This window comes from Tamandua tetradactyla, chromosome X, assembly GCF_023851605.1.
Source record: "Tamandua tetradactyla isolate mTamTet1 chromosome X, mTamTet1.pri, whole genome shotgun sequence".
NCBI classification, from domain to species: domain Eukaryota; kingdom Metazoa; phylum Chordata; class Mammalia; order Pilosa; family Myrmecophagidae; genus Tamandua; species Tamandua tetradactyla.
Genome location: NC_135353.1, coordinates 99892588 through 99915839, shown reverse-complemented (window position 1 = coordinate 99915839; position 23252 = coordinate 99892588). Strand labels below are relative to the sequence as shown.

Genomic DNA, 23252 nt, shown 5'->3' with positions numbered 1-23252 from the left:
TTGTCCTTTTTGTTTTTGGCTAATATCACTCAGGATAATGTCCTCAAGGCTCATCCACATTGTTACATGCTTCATGACTTTGTTTTGTCTAACAACAGTGTAATAGTCCATCATATGTATATACCACAGCTTGTTTAGCCGCTTGTCTGTTGGTGGACATTTGGACTGTTTCTGTCTCTTGGCAATCATAAATAATGCTGCTCTAAACATCAGTGTGCAAATGTCTGTCTGTGTCCTTGCCTTCAGTTCCTCTGAATATATACCTAATAATGGAATTGCTGCATCATGTGGCAATTTTATACTTAACTTCCTGAGGAACCACCAGACTGCCTTCCAGAGTGGATGTACCATTTTACATTCCTACCAACAGTGAATAAGTGTGCCTCTCTCCACATCCTCTTTAGCACTTGTCATTTTGTTTTTTGGTTTTTTTTTTTTTTTGATAATGGCCATTCTAGTGTGAGATGATATCTCATTGTGCTTTGATTTGCATTTCCCTAATAGTCAGTGAAGTTGAGTATCTTTTACTTGTGCCTTTTAGCCATTTCTGTTTCCTCTTCTGAGAAGTGTCTGTTCATGTCTTTTGCCCATTTTTAAGTTGGGTTATTTGTCTTGTTGTTGTTGAGTTGAAGAATCTCTTTATGTATTCTGGATACTAAACCCTTATATGTGGTTTCCAAATATTGTCTCCCATTGCGTAGACTGCCTTCTTTCCTGACAAAAGTTCTTGATGCACAAAAGTTTTTAATTTTGAGAAGATCCCATTTATCTATTCCTTTTTTCAGTGCTGGTGCTTTGGGTGTAAGGTCTAGGAAACCTCCTCCTATTACAAGGTTTATAAAATGCTTCCCTACATTTTCTTCTAAAAGTTTTATGTTCTTAGCTCTAATGTTTAGGTCTTAGATCCATTTTGAGTTAATTTTCATAAAGCGTGTGAGATGTGGATCTTCTTTCATTCTTTTGCATATGGCTATCCGTTTTCTAAGCACCATTTATTGAAGAGGCTGCTCTGTCCCGGGTGGGTTGGCTTTGACTGCCTTATTAAAGATCAATTGTCCATAGACGAGAGGGTCTGTTTCTGAACACTCAATTCCATAGGTCAGTGTATCTATCTTTATGCCATTCCCATGCTGTTTTGACCACTGTAGTTTTGTGATATACTTTAAAGTCAGGTAGCTTGAGACCTCCCACTTCGTTTTTCTTTCTCAAGATATTTTTAGATATTCAGGGCACCCAGCCCTTCCAAATAAATTTGGTTATTGGTTTTTCTATTTCTGCAAAGTAAGTTGTTGGGATTTTAATTGGTATTACATTGAATCTATAAATCAATTAGGGAAGAATTGATATCTTGACTGTGTTTAGTCTTCCAATCCATGAATAACATTTGCCCTTCCAATTATTTAAGTCTTCCAAGATTTCTATTAGCAATTTTTTGTAGTTTTCTACATATAGGTCTTTTGTATCCTTACTTAAATATTTATTTGTAAATACTTTATTCTTTTGGTTGCTATTGTAAATGGAATTTTTTTTCTTGATTTCCTTTTCAGGTTGCTCATCACTATCATATAGAAACCTCCCACTTTGCTGTACTCATTTATTAGCTCTAGTAGCTTTGCTGTAGATTTTTCAGGACTTTTGATATATAGTATCATGTCATCTGCAAACAGTGAGAGTTTTACTTCTTCCTTTCCAATTTGGATGCCTTTTATTTATTTTTCTTGTCTAATGGCTTGGGCTAGACCTTCCAGCACGATGTTGAAAAATGGTGGTGACACTGGGCATCTTGTCTTGTTCCTGATCTTAGAGGGAAAGTTTTCAGTCTTTCCGCATTGTTAGCTGTGGATTTTTCATTTATTCTGTTTATCATGTTGAGGAAGTTCCCTTCATTTCCTATCCTTTGAAGTGTTTTCATCAAAAAAGAATGTTGAATTTTGTCAAATGCCTTTTCTACATTGATTGAGATGGTCATGTGGTTTTTCCTCTTTGATTTATTGATAATAGTGTATTACATGAATTGATTTTCTTATGTTGAACCAGCCTCACATACCTGGAATGAATCCCACTTGGTCGTGGTATATAATTCTTTTAATGTGCTGCTGGATTCGATTTGCAAGTATTTTGTTGAGGATTTTTACATCTTTATTCATTAGATTGGTCTGTAATTTTCCTTTTTGTAGTGTCTTTGTCTGGTTTTGATATTAGGGTGATGTTGTCTTCAGAAAATGAATTAGGAAGCTTTCCCTCCTTTTCAGTTTTTTTTGAAGTGCTTGAGCAGGATTGGTACTAATTCTTTCTTGAATGCTTGTTAGAATTCAAGAATTCATGAAGCCATCTGGTCCTGGACTTTTCTTTTTTGGGAGGTTCTTGATGACTGATTCCATCTCTTTACTCGTGATTGGTTTGTTGAAGTCATATATCTCTTCCCAAGTCAGTGTCAGTGTTGGTTGCTCATAGTATCCTCTCATTGTCTCCTTTATTTCTGCAGGATCAGTGGTTATATCTCCTCTTCATTTCTTATTTCATTTATTTTCATCCTTTTTTTTTTTTTTTGGCAACCTAGCTAAGGGTGCATCGATTTTATTGCTTTTCTCAAATAACCAACTTTGGATTTTGTTGATTTTTCTATATTATTTTCATATTCTCAATTTCATTTATTTCTGCTCTAATTTTTGTTATTTCTTTCCTTTTGTTGGCTTTGTGGTTAGTTTGCTGTTCTTTTTCTAGTTCTTCCAACTGAACAGTTAATTCCTCAATTTTTGCTTCTTCTTTTTTAACATAGGCATTTAAGACAATACGTTTCCCCTCTCAGCACTGCCTTTGCTGCATCCCATAACTTTTAATATATTGTGTTTTCATTTTCATTTGCCTTGAGATATGTTGGTTTAAGAGTGTGTTGTTTTGCCTCCACATACTTGTGAATTTTCTGACCCTCTATCTGTTACTGATTTCTAACTTCAATATATTATGAGTCAAGAAATGTTTTGTATGATTTCAATCTTTTTAAATTTATTGAGACTTGTTTTGTGACCCAGCAGATGGTCTGTTCTTGAGAATGATCCATGAGCGTTTGAGAAGAATGTGTATCTGCTGTTGTGGGGTATAATGTCCAGTAAATGTCTAGTTCTTTTGTTGTGTTATTCAAAATCTCTGTTTCCTTATTGATCGTTCATACCATGTTTGAGGATAAGTAGTGTTAATCTACTAATTAGTCATGCTTGAAGTCTTGGGAGACAGCCATACTCTCCCAAAACATTAGTCATTGCTTGATAGACAGTGCTGAGTTCAGTAGATCATGGAGCTGCTTCAATATGATACACCACAAGAGAGTGTTCTGTGGCAGCCTACTCTTTTCTGGCAGACTTTTGGTTCACCTGATGGATAATACACAATCTCAAAAGCCGTTTATCAATAAAATTAATATCCTGACTTTGGAAACCATAATACACCTGCACGTATAATAATGTAGGTGATACTTTGGCATAGTTGACAAAATTTCACTTTCTAGGACTTCATTTAAGGCTCACCTATGAAACAGTTTAGAATGATAAACATACTCCCTAGTGCCATTGTTCTCTGCTTGTTGGCTGATATATTCAGCTGACAAAGACGTAATAGGACAAAAATTAAAGCTTACTGTTCTGACATGTTTCTCATACTGATGAATGGACTGGTAATTCAGATGAGTAGCAACATAAATTGAGCTGCTAATAAAATGCAGAGTCTATGGACTGTATGTATGAGATGATTTGTCAATAAAAATATTTTTTTAAAAAATGCAAGTTAACTGCTTTTCATTATTCATCCACTCAACTCTGATGGCTCTTAATGAGTAATTGAGTAGCAGGTGCCAGAATTGAGACTTTGCTTGGGTGGTAATCCTTTTCCCTGACAGTGAAATGCAATCAAGGTTTCTAAATATGCCTTATAGCCTAAGGGCTGGTTTGCTGATAGTTAATCACTGGCTAAATACTTTCTTCCATTATGGGAAATTTTTGGTCCTTGATAATAGGTATGATTCATTATAGCCTTGAATAAAATCGTTTATTTGAATTTTTTTTAAATGGCTGACATTGGGAAGGGGAGACACTATTGTATGTTCCATAGTCATTTGAAACCAGTGGGGCCAAATGCATTTCAGAATTCACAATTTTTAGAAAGGTGATAGCAGTATATATGAAACTCGCAGGTGGACAGCACCTTAAAATTAAAACATTTGTATTTCTGTGGTAAAATGTGTGAGTATTCACATGAAGTGAAATAAATTCTCTAAATAACTTCACGTCTGTTAGGTCAGGCTTAACCAACAAATGGGTTTTTGGAAGTTTCTGGAATTTCAAGTTGAGATTGAGGGATTGTAGTCCTGTACTGTTTTTCAGGCAGGGTCTTTAGTTGACAGAATAAAATGTCAGGGAGCTAGATACATAAAAGTGATGATTTCAAGATATTTCTGATTAACAGAGTATAATTAATGACAAAGTATCTCTGGGTTTCTAGGATTTGTACTGTGTTCGCAGTGACCTGGGGAACCTGCTCAAAGCCCTGGGTCGCTTGGAAGAAGCCAAGGTAGGTGTTTGATAGAACACATTTAAACAGCAGTGTTTTGAAAACTCATACTTTTTGCCAAGTCTTCAACTCTTCATAGAACTATCTTCACAAAACAGTCCTATGAAACTGAGGAAAAGTGACAGCATGAATCACCTCAGACTAGAGCAGGGCCAGGCTTTGGCATATCTGTTCTAAATCTGGGGGTAAAGCAAGAACCTGAACATTTTGGAGCCTTTCTGCCAAGCTAGATCATCTTTATAACAATGGGCTCCGTCATGATCTTATGTGGGAATAAGTAACATTCCTTCAAATCTGAGGCTTGCCTGCTGGTGACAAGCAGAGCGCCTGTGATTTGGCTCAAGACTCCTATATGATGCAGGTGCCATTGAAAATGCTGCTCTTCTAAGTCCTTTGTGGCTTGTAAGTGGAGAAGAATTTCATCCAAATGTTACCCTGTAATACTGGCATTTAAAATTCTTATTTAACCTTCCTCCCTTCATCTTCCTCATCCTTTTTAAAGTGGAAGAAAGGCTGTTAAAATGATTGCAAATTAATAATTGGAGCATCCTGGCCCTTCTTATCCCCCACTCCCTCTCCCAAGTTCCTTTTCCCTCTTTTTCAGTCCTGATTGTCTATCTTCTTTCCTTCTTTACTTCCTTCTTTTATTCCTCCCCACCCCACCTCCTTAAAAAAAAAAGTCAGAAGGACAAAGCTGGTTTGTTTGGGAAATGGACTGATCGAAAGAAAACTTGCCCAAGTGGAAAGGTGGCTTTTAGCATTGTGTTTCCAAATAATGAATTTGAATACCAGGTTGGGTTATAAAGCTTTTGGTATAATTTAAAATTAAATTTACAAGTGAAATTGTATTGTTACAAGCCACCTTACGCAACCGCGCTGCAGGGGTGAGGAGTGGGGAGAAACCAGAATGCTTCTGAAACTCCCATCTGTTGCTCTGAGCCCCACGCGCATGCTAATGCGTGGAGTGTATGCGCAGCGTAGCTGTCTGTTTGACTGCTTCATCCAGGGAGGGAGAAGGCATTTCAGCACCATTTAATGTTGAAAGGCACAAGTTTTAAGTGCGTAGCTCGTAAATTCATTCTGCTGACACTTTGGATTAAACCGATGTAAGTTTCCAGCTAATGAATTGTAATTGATCTCGATCTTAGCTGATAAATCTAATTGGTAATTTATAGAACAAATATTTGATCAGCTCATTACTTTTCACCCCACCAAGCGGACAGCTAACATGAATTGCACTTCACTGCAGCTTTAGAGATCGGTTTAGGCTGAGACATTGCGCCTGCCTTAGGTTGCTGACTTCTTTATTTCAGAGCTCTGGAGACACCTAGTTTGAAAAATGTTATTCTGTTTTTGTGAGAACTTAGTAAACAAGAAAATACTCTTGAGTGAACTGCAATGTGTTTCTTTTGTAATCAGTGCATTTGAAAATTCAAGCCAGCATATTCCTAGTAGATGGAAACAAAATTACGCTGTCTTTGTGGAAAATGAAGAGCCTTTCTTCCAGCAAAAATCCCTGCTGTATGCAATAGCCCTGATTAACCCTCTCCCTTCTGCATGTTTCCCATGTTACAGACTTGAGACTGTCCTCATTCCCATATGTAATAGACATCCAAAGAATTTCAATTGCTTTGTTGAACTTTTACTAATGATCTTGTTTTTATTTTCTCTCTTGTTTTTGGTTTTTCACCATTGATATTGTATTTAGAAGGTTTCAGGTGGGTGAAACCTCCTATTCCATGCGTAAGGTGCCTCGCTGAAGGGAGCTCGAGGCCTGGATCTAGGGCAGACACACACCTCCTCCTCTTCCAGCAAGGAACGCACCGAAAAGTCACATGATGAGAAATATGGTAACGGGTTTGTAACTGCCACAGCAAAACAATTTGCCTCCATGCCTGAATCTTCTGTCTTGTGGCTTCAGAAACAGCTTAAAATAATTTTATTTACAAGCAAGTTATGTAAGAGAATGTTTTATACTATAGCCACAATTCTGTCAAAGATAAGTAAAAGTTAATTAAGATATTAAAAATTGTTAGAGATAATTTACTAGTAAAAGCTTCTAACTCTTCTTGTTGTTCATTTTTTTTCCTTTTTTCTTCTTTGTTTGGATTGCAGCATTCTGCTCTTCTGATGATGCGCTGTGACCCTGCAGTAGCGCAAAGGCTGCGCAGCGTTAATGCGCAATGCGTGCGAATGAGCCCCTGTGAACGGTTGACTAGATGAGTAATCTGATTGACTGGCTCCCTCAGTCCTATTCTGTAGCCTTTTTGGATAAAATTGGGTTTTAACATGCTTCAAGTCCAATGAATCTCATGAAACAAATATTCTCTGTGGGCCTGTCTAGTAGATTAATGGATCTGGTTGGCCGTTTGCTGCGTCTAGGGGCGTTCTATCTAGCGCAGCAGTTCGCAGCGATTGCGCAGTGCGATGCTGTTAGGTTGCGCCAGCGATGTTTGCGCTCGCATTACAGGGACCTCAACCTAGGTGCAGTCCTGTCATATGAGGTTTCAGCTTCAGTCCCCTTTGGGAGACCGGGGCATTGTGAGAATGTAACCTGTAGTCTGGCTTTATGATAGCTGTCCTAGCAGAAGAATATTTTTCTCCTCAGTAGCATAGCAGGAAACATTAGGGTTTAGAGCAGCACCTCCCAAAGTGTTTCATGTTATACTAATAAAATGCTCAATGAAAGAAGGGTTCCATGGTCAGCTAAGTTCAGGGCACACTGCATATACTATTTGAAGCTTAAGAAAATCCTGTACTAAAGAAGCCTGTTTTCTCTTGCCCTAATTTGTTTGATGACTAAATCCTTTATCCAGTGATACCGATTAATACCTCATAGAGCACACTTTGGGTGGGTGGTGGGGTGGGAAAACCTGGCCTTAAGTGATAACCTCTAGATAACGCTTAAAAACATAACAAGAGCCCTTAAGTGTTCAGAATAAGAGAAGTGCCCAGCATAGTCTTAAGGCAACTGACTTCTTACATAAGTCCCAGTGTAAGGGTTGATCATTGGTTGACAGAACTGAACATGGTGGTTTGCACTTGGGTTCTGGTGGCGCAGGCGCAGGAGCAGCCAGCTGTGGCAGCGCATTAGTTTTGGCGCAAGCGAGCCTATGCTGCAGGGTCACTTTTGGCTGGTCAGAGAAGGAATAATGATATCACCTTCTTTCCCCCTCCCCCGATCTTTTTTTTTTTTCCCCTTTACAAATTTTCCCTTTTTCCCTTTACCTCCTTCCCCTCCCATCTTCTTTCATTAACCCCTCCCAAGGCATGTTATTTGAAAGCAATTGAGACTCAACCGAACTTTGCAGTAGCTTGGAGTAATCTAGGCTGTGTTTTCAATGCACAAGGAGAGATTTGGCTTGCAATTCATCACTTTGAAAAGGTTAGTTGTTAAATTAACAATTGGTATTTATTAAGTACTTATGTGTGCAAGGTGTTTTTACTAGAACTAAAAAATAGACCTTTACATAACATAATACTTAATATCTCTTTCTCTGACAATATTGCATTGTTCACTGGGTAGTTTTGTATTGAGATTATACTTTAGTAATTAGGAATACTTTTTAAAATTGGCAACTGTAATATAAAGAAGTAGGGCTTCTTGGTTAAAAGGTAATTCCAAGTCTGGGACAAGACATGTACAAAATTAAAATTAGTCTCTGGAATGCCTTGTCATGTGGATGTCCTGGTCCCATCTTCAGAGCACCTTGATTTAGTTGGCCTGTGATAGAGGCTAGGCACCTTTCAGAAGGTAAATCTTTAATATATTGCCAGGGTTGAGAATCATTGCTCTAGATATAGCCATATATCCAGCTGTATATTAAGACAGTGTCAGAACTATTTGAATGAAATTATTTAATGGTTAATAGCTCCTTGAAGTAACATATACTGAGTATAAAGCTCTTGTTACTATTTTGCTGAGTATACAGTTTTAGTTATTTTGAGATAGGTATTTTTTTTGCAGTAGACACTTGCTGCCTCTTCCTAGAATTATTTTTTAGAAGGCTTAAGCTGGTTAATCATGAATAAAGTATGGCCAGTCATTAGAAATATTTAACTCAAAACTGGAGCAGACTCCATTTTTAAATTTGTCTTTTCAGGACCCTTTTTGCCCTTCTCTGAGAAGTTATTTTCATTGAGGTTTGTGAATGATGAAGCGTTACTAAATATCGGGTTCTAAAAATGAGAGATGATTTAATTATACTTGAACTAGAAAAATGTAATTGGAAGTCTAAAATTATTTCAAAATAAAAAGTTATAATTGGGAAGTTAATCTGGCAAAGTCCTAACTTTCTCTAAGTAACTGTCTTGTAATTTTTAGGCTGTTACCCTTGACCCAAATTTTCTGGATGCTTATATCAATTTAGGAAATGTCTTGAAAGAGGCACGCATTTTTGACAGGTAAGAGAATGTTCTATTTGATAAATTTACCTGAGTCTTTGTTCTTTTGACACCTGAGAAAAGTTTGGACTGAAATTATGGCCGTGGTCCATTGAAAATAGAATTTCCTTTTCTAGTTATGTTGTTTTTTCTTGCTCGTGATGTCTGCTGTGTTACCTTTTATTTGTACATATTTTAGCTTTACTTTTCATTGTTGGCTTTTCTCAAGCCCATTATCCTTATTGCTGGGAGTTTAGTTATTGCCTTCATTTTAAAACTGTTGAAATGGTTATTTCTTAGGCTAGATTATTTCTTTGATCTGACTCAGAAAGCTAAGTAAATCAGCCTGCCTTTTAACTATTTGTTGTTAAAGAAAAGGCAGTTTTCCTTTGAGGAAATAGAAAAATTTTCAGTGTAGAAATACATTTTATAAACATGGAATTTTGGTTTGAGATTAAATATAACATGAATTGGTTGTAATTAATTATAGTTAATTGATAGACTTTGGCATAGTGCAACATGAATGAATTGTAACAAAGCATCCATTAAAAGTTAGTTACATTCTGTGTGTGTGTTTTTGTTTGTTTGTTTTTTTACAGAGCTGTGGCAGCTTACCTTCGTGCCCTAAGCTTGAGTCCAAATCATGCAGTGGTGCACGGCAACCTGGCTTGTGTATACTATGAGCAAGGCCTGATAGATCTGGCAATAGACACCTACAGGCGAGCTATTGAGCTACAACCACATTTCCCTGATGCTTACTGCAACCTAGCCAATGCTCTCAAAGAGAAGGGCAGTGTAAGGATTTTTACTCAGTTTATTTCTTTGCTAACTGATAGACTTAAAATCGCCTTTTTTTGTACACATTATTATTCAGTAATGAGACGGTGAATCGTTTTACTTTGGTGTTTTGGTTGAGGGAAAGAATATCAGTGGTGGCTCTGTGATTCTTCTGTATAGTTTTTGAATTGTTTGTTCTGTTTTCTAGGTTGCGGAAGCAGAAGATTGTTATAATACAGCTCTCCGTCTGTGTCCCACCCATGCAGACTCTCTGAATAACCTAGCCAATATCAAGCGAGAACAGGGAAACATTGAAGAGGCAGTTCGCTTGTATCGTAAAGCATTAGAGGTATATTGAGGGTGGTGTGGCTGGGTCTTTTGTCTACATGGTAGTAGAGGGAAAGCAGTTAAGTTTGCCACATCATCCACCTCTTGTAGACATAGATAGTAGTTGAATAATTTGAGAGGGGTATTGATTGAGACAATAATTGAGGACCTGAGGCACTATGTGAGGTGTTATGTGACATTCAAGAAAGTCCTACATTCAGAATTTGTTATTTTATGTATGGATAAGATAATTAAACAGTAATCCACAGGTTGAGAGAAGTTGCAATTAAGTATGTAATTTCAGTGTCTAATAACCACTACGGGTTATTAAGTGGAATAGGAATTTAGGAGAGATTTCAGTGGTGCTGCAGTGATCAGCATAAACTTAGAGAAGTAGAGGTCTACCTCATATTTTGAAATAAGGAGAGGTATAAAATAAAAGAAGAGGTAGAATTTGAACTACGAGGCCTTGAAATGAATAGACTTGGAAAAGGAAAGAAACTTAGAGGATGTAAAGGTAAAATCTGAGTAAAGTTCTTAAGGTATGTCATAAGAATTACTGCTGTTTTAGCTTTTTATTTATTTTTTAACTTCAGTTATGATCTTGACTCCTTATAGGTCTTCCCAGAGTTTGCTGCTGCCCATTCAAATTTAGCAAGTGTACTGCAGCAGCAGGGAAAACTTCAGGAAGCTCTGATGCATTATAAGGAGGCTATTCGGTAAGAGGCCCATAGCCTTATTTTTTTTTAATAGCATTTAATTTTCAAGTGTTTGGCATTTTGCACATTTGACAAGTGCTAAAATGGTTTTAATTATAACAGAATAAATGAACATTATAGGAAGTTAAAGATTTGTGTCCTAGAGACATGAAACCTTTGTCCCTTCATTTAGAATCAGTCCTACCTTTGCTGATGCTTACTCTAACATGGGAAATACTCTAAAGGAGATGCAGGATGTACAGGGAGCCTTGCAGTGTTACACACGTGCCATCCAGATAAATCCTGCATTTGCAGATGCCCACAGTAATCTGGCTTCCATTCATAAGGTACTACTCTTTAATATAATGTGTACATGTTAGTATTTAATCTTTGATTTTAGGAAACTTTTTACCATCCCACTTTACTTATTTCCAGGATTCAGGAAATATACCAGAAGCAATAGCTTCTTACCGCACTGCTCTGAAACTTAAACCTGATTTTCCTGATGCTTATTGTAATTTGGCTCATTGCCTGCAGGTAAGGAATAATAGGCCAGTAATGATTTTTTAGCATTGTAATCACTTTTTCATTATTGTACATCATGATCATCCAGGCCTGACTTTGGAGACCATATTTTTCAGTAGGTTATCTGGCATTATTTTAGACCAAAGACACATGAAATGTTAAATCCTGGGATAGGGTTTTCTGGCTAATAATTTCTTTTTGATTTTTCGAGATTGTCTGTGATTGGACAGACTATGATGAGAGAATGAAGAAGTTGGTCAGTATTGTGGCCGACCAGTTAGAGAAGAATAGATTGCCTTCTGTGCATCCTCATCATAGTATGCTATATCCTCTTTCTCATGGCTTCAGGAAGGCTATAGCTGAGAGACATGGTAACCTCTGCTTGGATAAGGTAGGATTCTTTTGTTTTAGTATATTTTATTTATAAAATTAAACATGGATGGAGAAAACTACTCAAATATATGTCTTAAATGACCATAAGATGAATAGCACCCAAGATGAGGAATGGAATTTTGTCAGCCATCCCAGAGGCCCTTTCCATGTACTCTGCTTTGATCAGAACCCCTTTTATTCCATAAGGTGACATTCTTAACTTAAACACTAACAGTAGACTAATAATGTTTTCCTTTAAGTTGAAAAGCATAATGTTTATATTAATAAAGTGGTTTTTTTTTACTTTATTTTGAAATGCTTTGAAACTTATATAACTGTTAAAAAAAAGAAGAGTACACACCCTGTGCACAGAACTTCAACAAACACCTGTCCTCCCCAGATACAGATACCCAGATCCACCAATTTTAACATTCTCCCACATTTGCCATATCATTCTGTCCACCCAGGCATACATCTATCTGTATATCTGTCCATTCATTTTCTGAACACTTGGAGTGTAGGTTGTATATATGATGCTCCTTGAATACTTAATATAGTCTGCCATGTACAGTTCCTAAAAACAGGATATTCACTTAGGTAACTACCTTAAGTGCAGTTATCAAGTTCAAGAAATTCAAAGCTTATAGTCCATACTCCAATTCCAGTTTTTTCATATGTCCCAATAAAGTATTTTGGGGCCTTTTTCTCCTCCATTATTAGATTACATCCAGGATCATGCATTGCATTTAATTTTCACTATCTCCCTCGTTGCTCTGTTTTTTAAAAAATGCAATTTTGTTGAATGTATTCACACCATACAAACCATCCAAAGTGTAGAATCAGTGGCTCAAAGTATTGTCACATAGTTGTGCATACAAACCCATGATTGATTTTAGGACATTTTCATTACTCCGAAAAAGGAATAAAAATAAAAAAGGAAACTCAAATCCTCCCATACCCCTTATCCCCTCTTATTATTGACCCTGGTGTAGTCTGTTTGTTACTGTTGATGAAAGAGTATTAAAATGTTATTGATAACTATAGTCCATAGTTTGCAATAGGTACTTCTTTTTTCCATATACTCCTTTATTCCTAACTTCTTATAATAGTGTCATACATTTGTTCTAGTTCATGAAAGAATATTTTAATATTTGTGTAGTTAATCACCGACTTTGTCTGCAACAAGATTGACTGTGTTATACATTCCTATGTTTTAAACTCCAACTTTCCTTCTGTGACACATGACTAAACTTCCCCTTTCCACTACATTCACACATCATTCAGCACTGTTAGTTATTCTCACAATAATGTGCTACTGTCACCTCTGTCCATTTCCAAATTTGTAAGTTCAAGCTAGTTAAACGTTCTACACGTATTAAGCAACTGCTCCCCATTTGTTAGCTTCATTCTGTATCCTGGTAACCTATATTCTTTATTCTATGAGTTTACTATATTATAATTAGTTCATATCAGTAACATTGTTGCTTTTTTTTAAATGTGGGAATATGTATACAATATAAACTTTACCATCTCAACCACTCCCAACCAAGCGTAACATTCAGTGGTATTAATCACATCTACAGTGTTGGCACTAATCTCACAGTCATCCTTTATAAGAATTTTCCCATCACCCCAAACAGAAACCCTGCACCCAGTAGTTATTAACTCCCCATTGCCCCTGCTTCCTGCCCCTGGCAATCTATATTCTAATTCTGTCTCTATGAGCTTGCATATTCTCTGATAATTTCCTTTATAGTTACTATGGGGCTTAAATAACAAAAATACAGTACTACTGGCATTTATATTTACCCATGTTACCTTTATTGGAGATCTTTATTTCTTCATATGAGTTTGCTCTATTATGTTGACTTTCCCTTTCAAACTGCAGAAGTCTCTTCAGCATTTCTTGTAGGGCCTGTCAAATTGTGATGAGATCCCTTAGCTTTTTGTTTTTGTTTTTCATGAACTACTATAACATCATCTCAGATTTTTTCTTCTAGCTGCTCCAGAACATTGGAAGCTAGAAGGAATAATTTTTTTATCATCACAGTCGACTTTTTCTTTTTTGTGAAAAATAACATACAACAAAAAAGCAAAAAACTTCAAAGCACAGCACAACAATTAGTTGTAGAACAGATTTCAGAGTTTGGTATGGGTTACAATTCCACAATTTTAGGTTTTTACTTCTAGCTGCTCTAAGATACTGGAGATTAAAAGAAATATCAGTTTAATGATTCAGCAGTCGTATTTATTTATTAAACCCTACCTCTCTATATAACTGCACCATCACCTTTGATCTTTCTGTCCTATTCTTTAGGAGTATTTGGGCTATGGCCATTCTAACTTTTTCATGTTGAAAGGGGCTGTTGATAATATGGGATATGTAGATGAAACTAGTTGATATTCTGGAGAGGCTGACCTCTCTGCATTTCAGGACTTCTCTGGTCCAGGAACCTATCTGGAGGTTGTAGGTTTCTGGAAAGTTACCCTAGATGGAACCTTTGTAGAATCTTATATAATGCCATAGGTACTCTTTAGGATTGGCAGGAATGGTTTTGGTTGGGTTTTGGCAAGTTATGGTAGGCAGTGTCTAATTGAAGTTTTTGTAAGAGTGACCTCTTGACCCTATTTGAATTCTCTGAGCCACTGATACCTTCTGTTATACTTCTGTTCTAGTTGCTAGCCACTGGGATGCAATATACCAGAAACAGAATGGGTTTTAAAAAGGGGAATTTAATCAGTTTGTAGTTTACAGTTCTAAAACCGAGAAAATGTCCTAATTAGAGCAAGTCTATAGAAATGTCCAATCTAAGGCATCCAGGGAAAGATACCTTGGTTCAAGAAGGCCGAAGAAGTTCAGGGTTTCTTTTCTCAGGTGGAAGGGCACATGACGAACACACTCAGTTTCTCTCTCATCTGGAAAGGCACATGGAACACGATCAGGGTTCCTCTCTCATCTGGAAGAGAGCCTGGCGTCATCTGCTAGTTTATTCTGGCTTCCTGTTTTATGAAGCTCCCTGGAAGGTGTGTTCCTCCTTCATCTCCAAAGGTCACTGGCTGGTGGACTCTGCTTCTCGTGGCTATGTCGTTCTGCTCTGCTGTCTCTGAATCCCCTCTTCTCCAAAATGTTTCCTCTTTTATAGGACTCCAGTAACCAATCAAGACCTACCCAAATGGGTGGAGACACATCTCCCCTAATCCACCTTAACAACCATTCTTGATTGGGTTATATCTTCAGGGAGATGATCTAATAACAGATTCAAACATACAGTATTGAATAGGGATTATTCTGCCTTTACGAAATGGGATTTTGATTAAAACATGGCTTTTTTAGGGTCCATGCATCCTTTTAAACCAGCACAACTTTTTTTCCCTTTTTGGTCAGGATGGCACTGTTGATCCCACTGTGCTAAGGCCAGACTTTTGGAGTCATTTCCCACGCTGCCAGGGAGACTTTTACCCCTGGATGTCAGGTCCCATGTAGGGGGGAGGGCAACAATTTCACTTGCAAAGTTGGGCTTAGAGAGAGAAAGGCCACATCTGAGCCACAAAAGAGATCCTTTGAAAGTGACTCTTAGGCATAGCTATAGGTAGGCTGAGCTTCTTTGCTACATATATAAGCTTCGCAAGAGCTTTTCAAGATCAAGGGTTTGGCCTATTTGATTTGGGTGTCACTAATGTTTTGACACAGTATCCAGGGTTTCCCTGGTGGTAAGGTTTAATAGTTCCATATTTTCTCCCATCCCTCAAAGGACTTTGCCAGTATATATATATTTTTAGTTATAGAACAGATTTTAAAGTTTGGTATGAGTTACAGTTCCATGATTTTTCATTTATCTTCTAGCTGCAGCACTCATACTCATCTGTTAAACCCTATGTTCTCTGTATAACTCCACCCTCACCTTTGATCTTTCTCATAACAATCTACATCTTTTATTTATTTATATTTTTTGGTACATAGTCCAGGAATCATACCTGGGTCTCCCTCATGGAAGGTGAGTATTCTTATAACTGAAGCACCCATGCACCCTAACCAATACTTTTTTTTTGGGGGGGGGGGGTGCGTTGTCTGGGAGTTGAACCCAGGTCTCCTGCATGAAAGGCAAGTGTTCTGCCACTGAACCAGTAGTTTTGATTGTCTTCTTAATATACTGAGATGTATCCAGGCATTACATTAAGCTATACAAGGTTAAAGGCCCTCATTTTTATTCTGGGCTCCCTATGTTTGGGTTGTTTAAATGTTTAAATCTATACAGACAGGTTGAGTTAGATTATGTGCTACAGAAAATTTAGTTTCTGGATAAAATAAACCTTTCTCCTTTGGTCTCTGTACTATGTGTTCTATAGCCCTGCTGTCTCTTGCCCCAGGCAACCATGACTTTACTACTCTCCTATAACATTGTGTAGGAGGATTCTTTCACTACCTTCTGCATGCAGGGCAAGTTCTGGATGACGATCCTAGGTCAGATGTCTTGGTTCGGTTCCTCAGGCTGTCAGAGATTGGGCCAGATATACATGCTCCCATGTATATTAGGGTTATTTAGCTCCCTCTAGAATGAGACTAGGAAGCTGCACTGGGAGCATGGGTCAGCTGATGAGTGGATGGGGGAGGGGCAGCCAAGGCACCATGGGATCCTTTTTTATTTAAAGAAGAGCTGTGTTGAGATAAATTCACATACTATATAATCCATCTAAATGTAGTCACTGTCTTTTTTATTATTTTCAAAAATTTTATTTATTTGCTTATTTATTCTTTTGGGGTGCACATGGTCCGGGAGTTGAACCTGTTCTCCTGCATGGAAGGTGAGCATTCTACCACTGAACCACTGGTGCACCTTACTGTCTTTTAATATATTTACAGAGTTATGCATTAATCAGCACAGTCAATTCTAGAGCATTTTCATCCTGAAGAGAGGGTTCCCTATGTTATACAGTCCCATGTTTTATCCTTTGGCTTTACTTTTCTTGACATACATGACCCCAAAATTTCAACCACAATCACACCTACATATCATTGCTGTTCGATAGGCTGACTGTAATGTGTTTCCATCACCTCCATCCATTTGTAAACATTTCCATCACCCTTATTACATATTCCGCACAAATTAAGCATCAGTTCCCCATTCTTCACTCTCATTCTATCTTCTCGTGGCCTATGTTCTAGATATTAACCCCATGTGTTTACTAGTTAAATTTACTTCATATTAAGTCAGTATGTGCCCTTTTGTGTCTGGCTTATTTCACTAACATAATGTCCTCAAGGTTCATGTATGTTGTCACACGGATCAGAACATCATTTATTATGATGATTTTTTTCTTACATATTTTTTATTTAAGAAAACAAGCAACACACCTAGAACCACCAAAAATGGATATCTTAGCTTAACCATAGGCATAGTTAAATAAAGTATCCATATAATCACTGAGGGTATCCATATAATCACTGTAAAGCCTGTGTTTGCATAGTAAGTTTCATAAACCAATTTAAAATTAAGGCAACGGAGAAAAAAATCTACATATTCAGATAGCAAAATTCTTAAATTCTAAGTATTAAAAACTAACTTATACGATTTGATCAGCTGTCAAAACTATGAGTGTTCTCAAAATATCAAGTAGAAAGTCCTTACAAATATCTGCATTCCTATAGTAATGGCCTGTGTTACTAAACATTTTCCTTATTTCAGGAAAATAAGAAGCTACAAATATTTTTGCAGTTAATATATGGAAATCCTAGCCACCTAAAATGGATAATTTTAGCTTATCCAGAGGCTTATTAAAAAAAGAAAAATCTAAGTAATAAATCGTAAAACCTGTTTGTACAATGTTTCATAAACCAATTTAAAATTAAAGCAAGAAAGGGAAATGTATAAATACAGATATCAGAGTATATTTTATCTAATATAACTATAATTGCCTATAGTTTTTTTCAACTGTTTTTTTAGTTGTAAAATATAATATATATATACAAAGAAAAGAAAGAAGAAAAGCAATAATTTTCAAAGCGCACTTCAACAAACAGCTACAGACTTAATTCCCAGAGTTTGTCATGGGCTACCATCCCCTCATCTCAGATTTTTCCTTCTAGCTGCTCCAAAACACTGGTGGCTTTATCAGAGTCATAATAATGGCATCATACATTATCTGTCCTTTTGTGTCTGACTTTTTTCACTCAGCATTATGTCCTCAAGGTTCATCCATGTTGTCATATGTTTTGGGACATCATTTTGTCTAAATGCTGCATAATATTCCATAGTATGTATATACCATGTTTTGTTTATCCACTTGTCTGTTTAGGGATTGTGTTCATCTCTTGGCAATTGTGAATAGTGCCACTGTGAACATCGGTGTGCAAATGTCTGTTTGTGTCACTGTTCTCAACTCTTCTGGTATTGCCAGGTCTAGTATTGGTATTGCTGGATCATAGGGCAACACAATATTTTCTTTTCTGAGGAATTGCCAAATTGATTTCCACAGTGTCAGAACCATTTTACATTCCCACCAACAGTGAATAAGTGTTTCAATTTCTCTACATCTTCTCCAACATTTACAGTTTCCTGTTTGTTTAATAGCAGCCATTCTAATGGTGTGAGGTGATATTTCATTCTCTTTTTTTTCAGTTGATTTTTAAATTTTTTTCAAAATACCAAAAACCCGAAACAAATGCAAACATTCTTAACTTTTGATCATTCTCTTCTACATATATAATCAGTAATTCACAATATCATCACATAGTTCCATATTCATCATCATGATCATTTCTTAGAACATTTGCATCAATTCAGAAAAAGAAATAAAACGAAAACAGAAAAAAAATGAAAACATTATACATACCATACCCCTTATCCCTCCTTTTCATTGATCACTAGCATTGCAAACTAAATTTATTTTAACATTTGTTCCCCCTATTATTTATTTTTATTCCATATGTTCTACTCATCTGTTGATAAGGTAGATAAAAGGAGCATCAGTCACAAGATTTTCACAATCACACAGTCACATTGTGAAAACTGTATCATACAATCATCATCAAGAAACATGGCTACTGGAGTACAGCTCCACATTTTCAGGCAGTTTCCTCCAGCCACTCCACTACATCTTGACTAACAAGGTGATGCCTATTTAATGTGTAAGAATAACCTCCAGGATAACCTCTCTACTCTGTTTGGAATCTCTCAGCCATTGGCACTTTATTTTATCTCATTTCACTCTTCCCCCTTTTAGGTCGAGAAGGTTTTCTCAATCCCCTGATACTGAGTGTCAGCTCATTCTAGGGTTTTCCTCAATCCCTTGATGCTGAGTCTCAACTTATTCCAGGATTTCTGTCCCACATTGCCAGGAAGGTTCACACCCCTGGGAGTCATGTCCCACGTGGAGAAGGGGAGGGCAGTCAGTTTCCTTGTCATGTTGGCTGAGAGAGGCCACATCTGAGCAATAGAAGAAGTACTCTTGGGGGTGACTCTTAGGCCCAATTTTAAGTAGGCTTGACTTACCCTTTGTGGGGTTAAGTTTCATATGAACAAACCCCAAGATTGGGGGCTCAGTCTATAACTTTGGTTGTTCACACTGCTTGTGAGAATATCAAGAATTCAACTTGGGAAAGTTGAATTTTCCTCCTTTCTCACCATTCCCCGAAGGGGACTTTGCAAATACTTTTTTATTCACTGTTCAAATCACTGGGATTTATTAGGGCATCACTCTGGACAAACCAACAAAATTTCATCTCCTACTCAAGGTTCCATGTACTTTTGGTGTTCAATTAAGCTGTCTACATAAGTTATATTAGGAAGTGCACTAGTCAAAGTATAAATTTGGTACCAAATAAACATTTTTTGCTTTAGTCTCACACATAAGTTAAAATTTTAAAATATTAATTACCATCTATTTTCAGCATCCTGCACTAATGACATTCCTTTGTTCTTCCTCATACAAAAACATTTTTTAAATTTGTACATTTACTCACTATCATTATACACTCTAGGCATTCCTAGATTATACCATCTCAGTCTTTATTGTCTATCTTTCTTTCTGATTTAATTTGTACCCCCAGCCCTCCTCCTCCTATCAGTCTCACATTCAGCTTCATTCAGTGTTTTAACATAATTGGATTATAGTTAGGTAGTGTTGTGCTATCCATTTTTGAGTTTTTACATTCAGTCCTCTTGCACAATCTGTATCCTTTCAGCTCTAATTACCCAATATCTTACCCTGTTTCTATTTCCTGATGGTCTCTGTTAGCAATGAAATTCTCCAAGTTTAATCACTAATGTCGGTTCATATCAGTGAGACCATGCAGTATTTGTCCTTTTGTTTCTGGCTAATCTCACTCAGCATAATGTCCTTAGGGTCCATCCATGTTGTTATACACTTCATAAATTTATTCAGTCTTACAGCTGCATAATATTCCATTGTGTGTTTATACCACAGTTTGTTTAGCCACTCGTCTGTTGATGGACATTTTGGCTGTTTCCATCTCTTTGCAATTGTAAATAATGCTGCTATACACATTGGTGTGCAAATGTCCATTTGTGTCCTTGCCCTCATGTCCTCTGAGTAGATACCTAGGAATGGTTGTGCCGGGTCATATGGCAATTCTATATTTAGCTTTCTGAGGAATGGCCAAGCTGCCTTCCACAGCAGTTGTACTATTTGAAATTCCCACCGACAGTGGATAAGTGTGCCTCTTTCTCCACATCCTCTCCAGCACTTGTCATGTTCTGTTTTATTGATAATGGCCATTCAGGTGGGTGTGAGATGATATCTCATTGTGGTTTTGATTTGCATTTCTCGAATAGCCAGGGAAGTTGTGCATCTTTTCATGTGCCTTTTGGCCATTTGTATTTCCTCTTCTGAGAAGTATCTATTCAAGTTTTTTGCCCATTTTGTAACTGGGTTGTCTGTCTTTTTGTTGTTGAGTTGAACAATCGTATAAATTCTGGATACTAGACCTTTATCTGATATATCTTTTCCAAATATTGTCTCCCACTGTGTAGGCTGTCTTCCTTGACCCCCTGGTTGTTTAAGAGTGTGTTACTGAGCCTCCATATATTTGTGAATTTTCTGGCACTCTGCCTATTATTGAGTTCCAACTTCATTCCTTTATGATCTGAGAAAGTGTTTTCTATGATTCCAATCTTTTTAAATTTGTTGAGGCTTGCTTTGTGACCCAGCATATGGTCTGTCTTTGAGAATGTCCCGCGAGCACTTGAGAAAAAGGTGTATGCTGCTGTTGTGGGATGTAATGTTCTATCAGTGTCTGCTAAGTCTAGCCCATTTATTGTACTATTCAAATCCTCTGTTTCTTTATTAATCCTCTGTCTATATGTTCTGTCCTTTGATGAGTGTAGAATTGAAGTCTCCAACTATTATGGTAGATGTGTGTATTTTTCTTTTCAGTGTTTGCCTCATGTATTTTGAAGCATTCTGGCTCGGTGCATAAATATTTATGATTGTTATGTGTTCTTCTTGAATTGTTCCTTTTATTAATACATAGTGTCCTTCTTTGTCTCTTTTAACTGTTTTACATTTGAAGTCTAGTTTGTTGGATATTAGTATAGCTACTCCTACTCTTTTCTGATTGTTTTTTGCATGAAATGTCTTTTCCCAACCTTTTATTTTCAACCTATGTTTATCCTTGGGTCTAAGATGTGTTTCCTGTAGACAACGTATAGATGGGTCCTGTTTATTAATCCATTCTGCCAGTCTGTGTCTTTTGATTGGGGAGTTTAATCCATTAACATTTAGTGTTATTACTGTACGGGTAGTACTTTCTTCTACCATTTCGCCTTTTGAATTTTATATGTCATATCTAAATTTTCTTCTTTTTACCTTTACTGGTAGTGTTGCTTTCTACACTCTTCTCCACATCTCTCTCTCCTATCTTTTTCTATCTGCCTCTAGTGTTCCCTTTAGTATTTCTTGCAGAGCCAGTCTCTTGGTCACAAATTCTCTCAGTGATTTTTTTGTCTGAAAATGTTTTAATTTCTCCCTCATTTTTGAAGGACAATTTTTCTGGATATAGAATTCTTGGATGGCAGTTTTTCTCTTTTAGTAATTTAATATATCGTCCCATTGTCTTGCCTCCATGATTTCTGCTAAGAAATCTATGCGTAGTCTTATTGGGCTTCCCTTGTATGCGTGGATTGCTTGTCTCTTGCTGCTTTCCAGATTCTCTCTTTCTCTTTGACCTCTGACATTCTGATGATGAAGTGTCTTGGAGTATGTCTATTTGGATCTATTCTTTTTGGGGTACGCTGCATTCTTGGATCTGTAATTTTAAGTTTTTCATAAGAGTTGGGCAATTTTCAATGATTATTTCCTCCATTAGTTTTTCTCCTCCTTTTCCCTTCTCTTCTCCTTTTGGGACACCTACAACATGAATATTCGTGCACTTTGTATTGTCATTCAATTCCCTGAGTCCCTGCTCATATTTTTCCATTTTTTCCCCTGTATTTTCTTTTGCTTCTTGAATTTCATATGTTCCATCCTCCAGTTCACTAATCCCATCTTCTGCTTCTCAAAACCTAACATTGTAGATTTCCATTGTTTTTCATCTATTCTACTATGCCTTTCATTTCAATAAGTTCTGTGATTTGTTTTTTCAAACTTTTGATTTCTTCTTTTTGTTCATTCCTTACTTTATATCCTTGTTCAGTTCATTGATTTGATTTTTGATGAGGTTTTCCTTGTCTATTTGTATGTTCTGAATTAATTGTTTCAGCTCCTGTATCTCATTTGAATTGTTGGTTTGTTCCTTTGAGTGGGCCATATCTTCAGTTTTCCTAGGGTGATTCACTAGTTTTTGCTGGCATCTAGGCAATTAATTACCTAATTAGTTTATTTTGGAGACTGTTTTCACTTCTTTTACCTAGGGTATTCTTGCTGGTTGAATTTGCTATCTGTCTCTTCTTCGACATTCAGTTCAGCCTTTTCTGGACCACTAGTTTAGGTTTTGTTTTCACTTCTTGTTTTCTTGTTTCTTGCCCTGCCTGTATGGTGCCTTTACCCCCCCCCCCCTTAGGTGGGTCTGCTTGGGTATTATAGACCCCATCCAGATTTTCCCAGACCAAACTGGTCTCCTGTCAGGAAGAAAGAGTCACCTGCCTCAGTCTTCCTTGAGGGTGAGACCCAGGAGGTTGTAAGACTTCCCTGTGAAGTCTCAGGACTCTGTTTTTCTTATCCTGCCCAGTATGTGGTGTTTCTCTACCTGCAGGTCCCATAAGCATAAGGTGATGCAGTACCTTTAACTTTGGCAGACTCTCCTGCTGGGGGCATGGTGGAGATAGAGGAGAAGTTGTAGGCTGGCTTTAGTGGCTTCAAATTACCAAGCCCTGATGTCTGAATTCCTTGAGGGATGGATTCCACCTTAATTGGGTCTCACCCCTCCCCTGGGGAAGGCAGAGGCTCCAGGCAAGCCCTCAAACAAGCTTGTTTCTGCATTTGCCTAGGGCATTTGCAGCCTGAGAAGCCCTGCCACTGTATCCAAAGGCAGTGAAGCCTTTGTAGAAACACAGCCCAAAAATCCTCTTTCTCTTTTTTCTTCTTTTTCTGTCAGCCCTGCCCTCTTTGTGCCAGGGCAAAAATGAGCGACCTCAGCTTTGACCGGGTTCA

General features: G+C 37.3%; 1 protein-coding gene across 3 annotated transcripts in view; it reads left to right on the top strand.

The window, feature by feature from the left end:
• OGT (O-linked N-acetylglucosamine (GlcNAc) transferase) overlaps positions 1–23252 on the top strand; it is a 77497-nt gene that overhangs the window by 9131 nt on the left and 45114 nt on the right. For all 3 annotated transcript variants that reach the window (XM_077146432.1, XM_077146429.1, XM_077146428.1), the window contains exons 4-12: positions 4495–4563; positions 7832–7948; positions 8888–8967; positions 9546–9741; positions 9932–10072; positions 10669–10769; positions 10942–11095; positions 11184–11285; positions 11485–11664. In XM_077146432.1, coding sequence (XP_077002547.1) covers positions 4495–4563; positions 7832–7948; positions 8888–8967; positions 9546–9741; positions 9932–10072; positions 10669–10769; positions 10942–11095; positions 11184–11285; positions 11485–11664 — 1140 coding nt within the window. The remainder of the gene's footprint in view (positions 1–4494; positions 4564–7831; positions 7949–8887; positions 8968–9545; positions 9742–9931; positions 10073–10668; positions 10770–10941; positions 11096–11183; positions 11286–11484; positions 11665–23252) is intronic.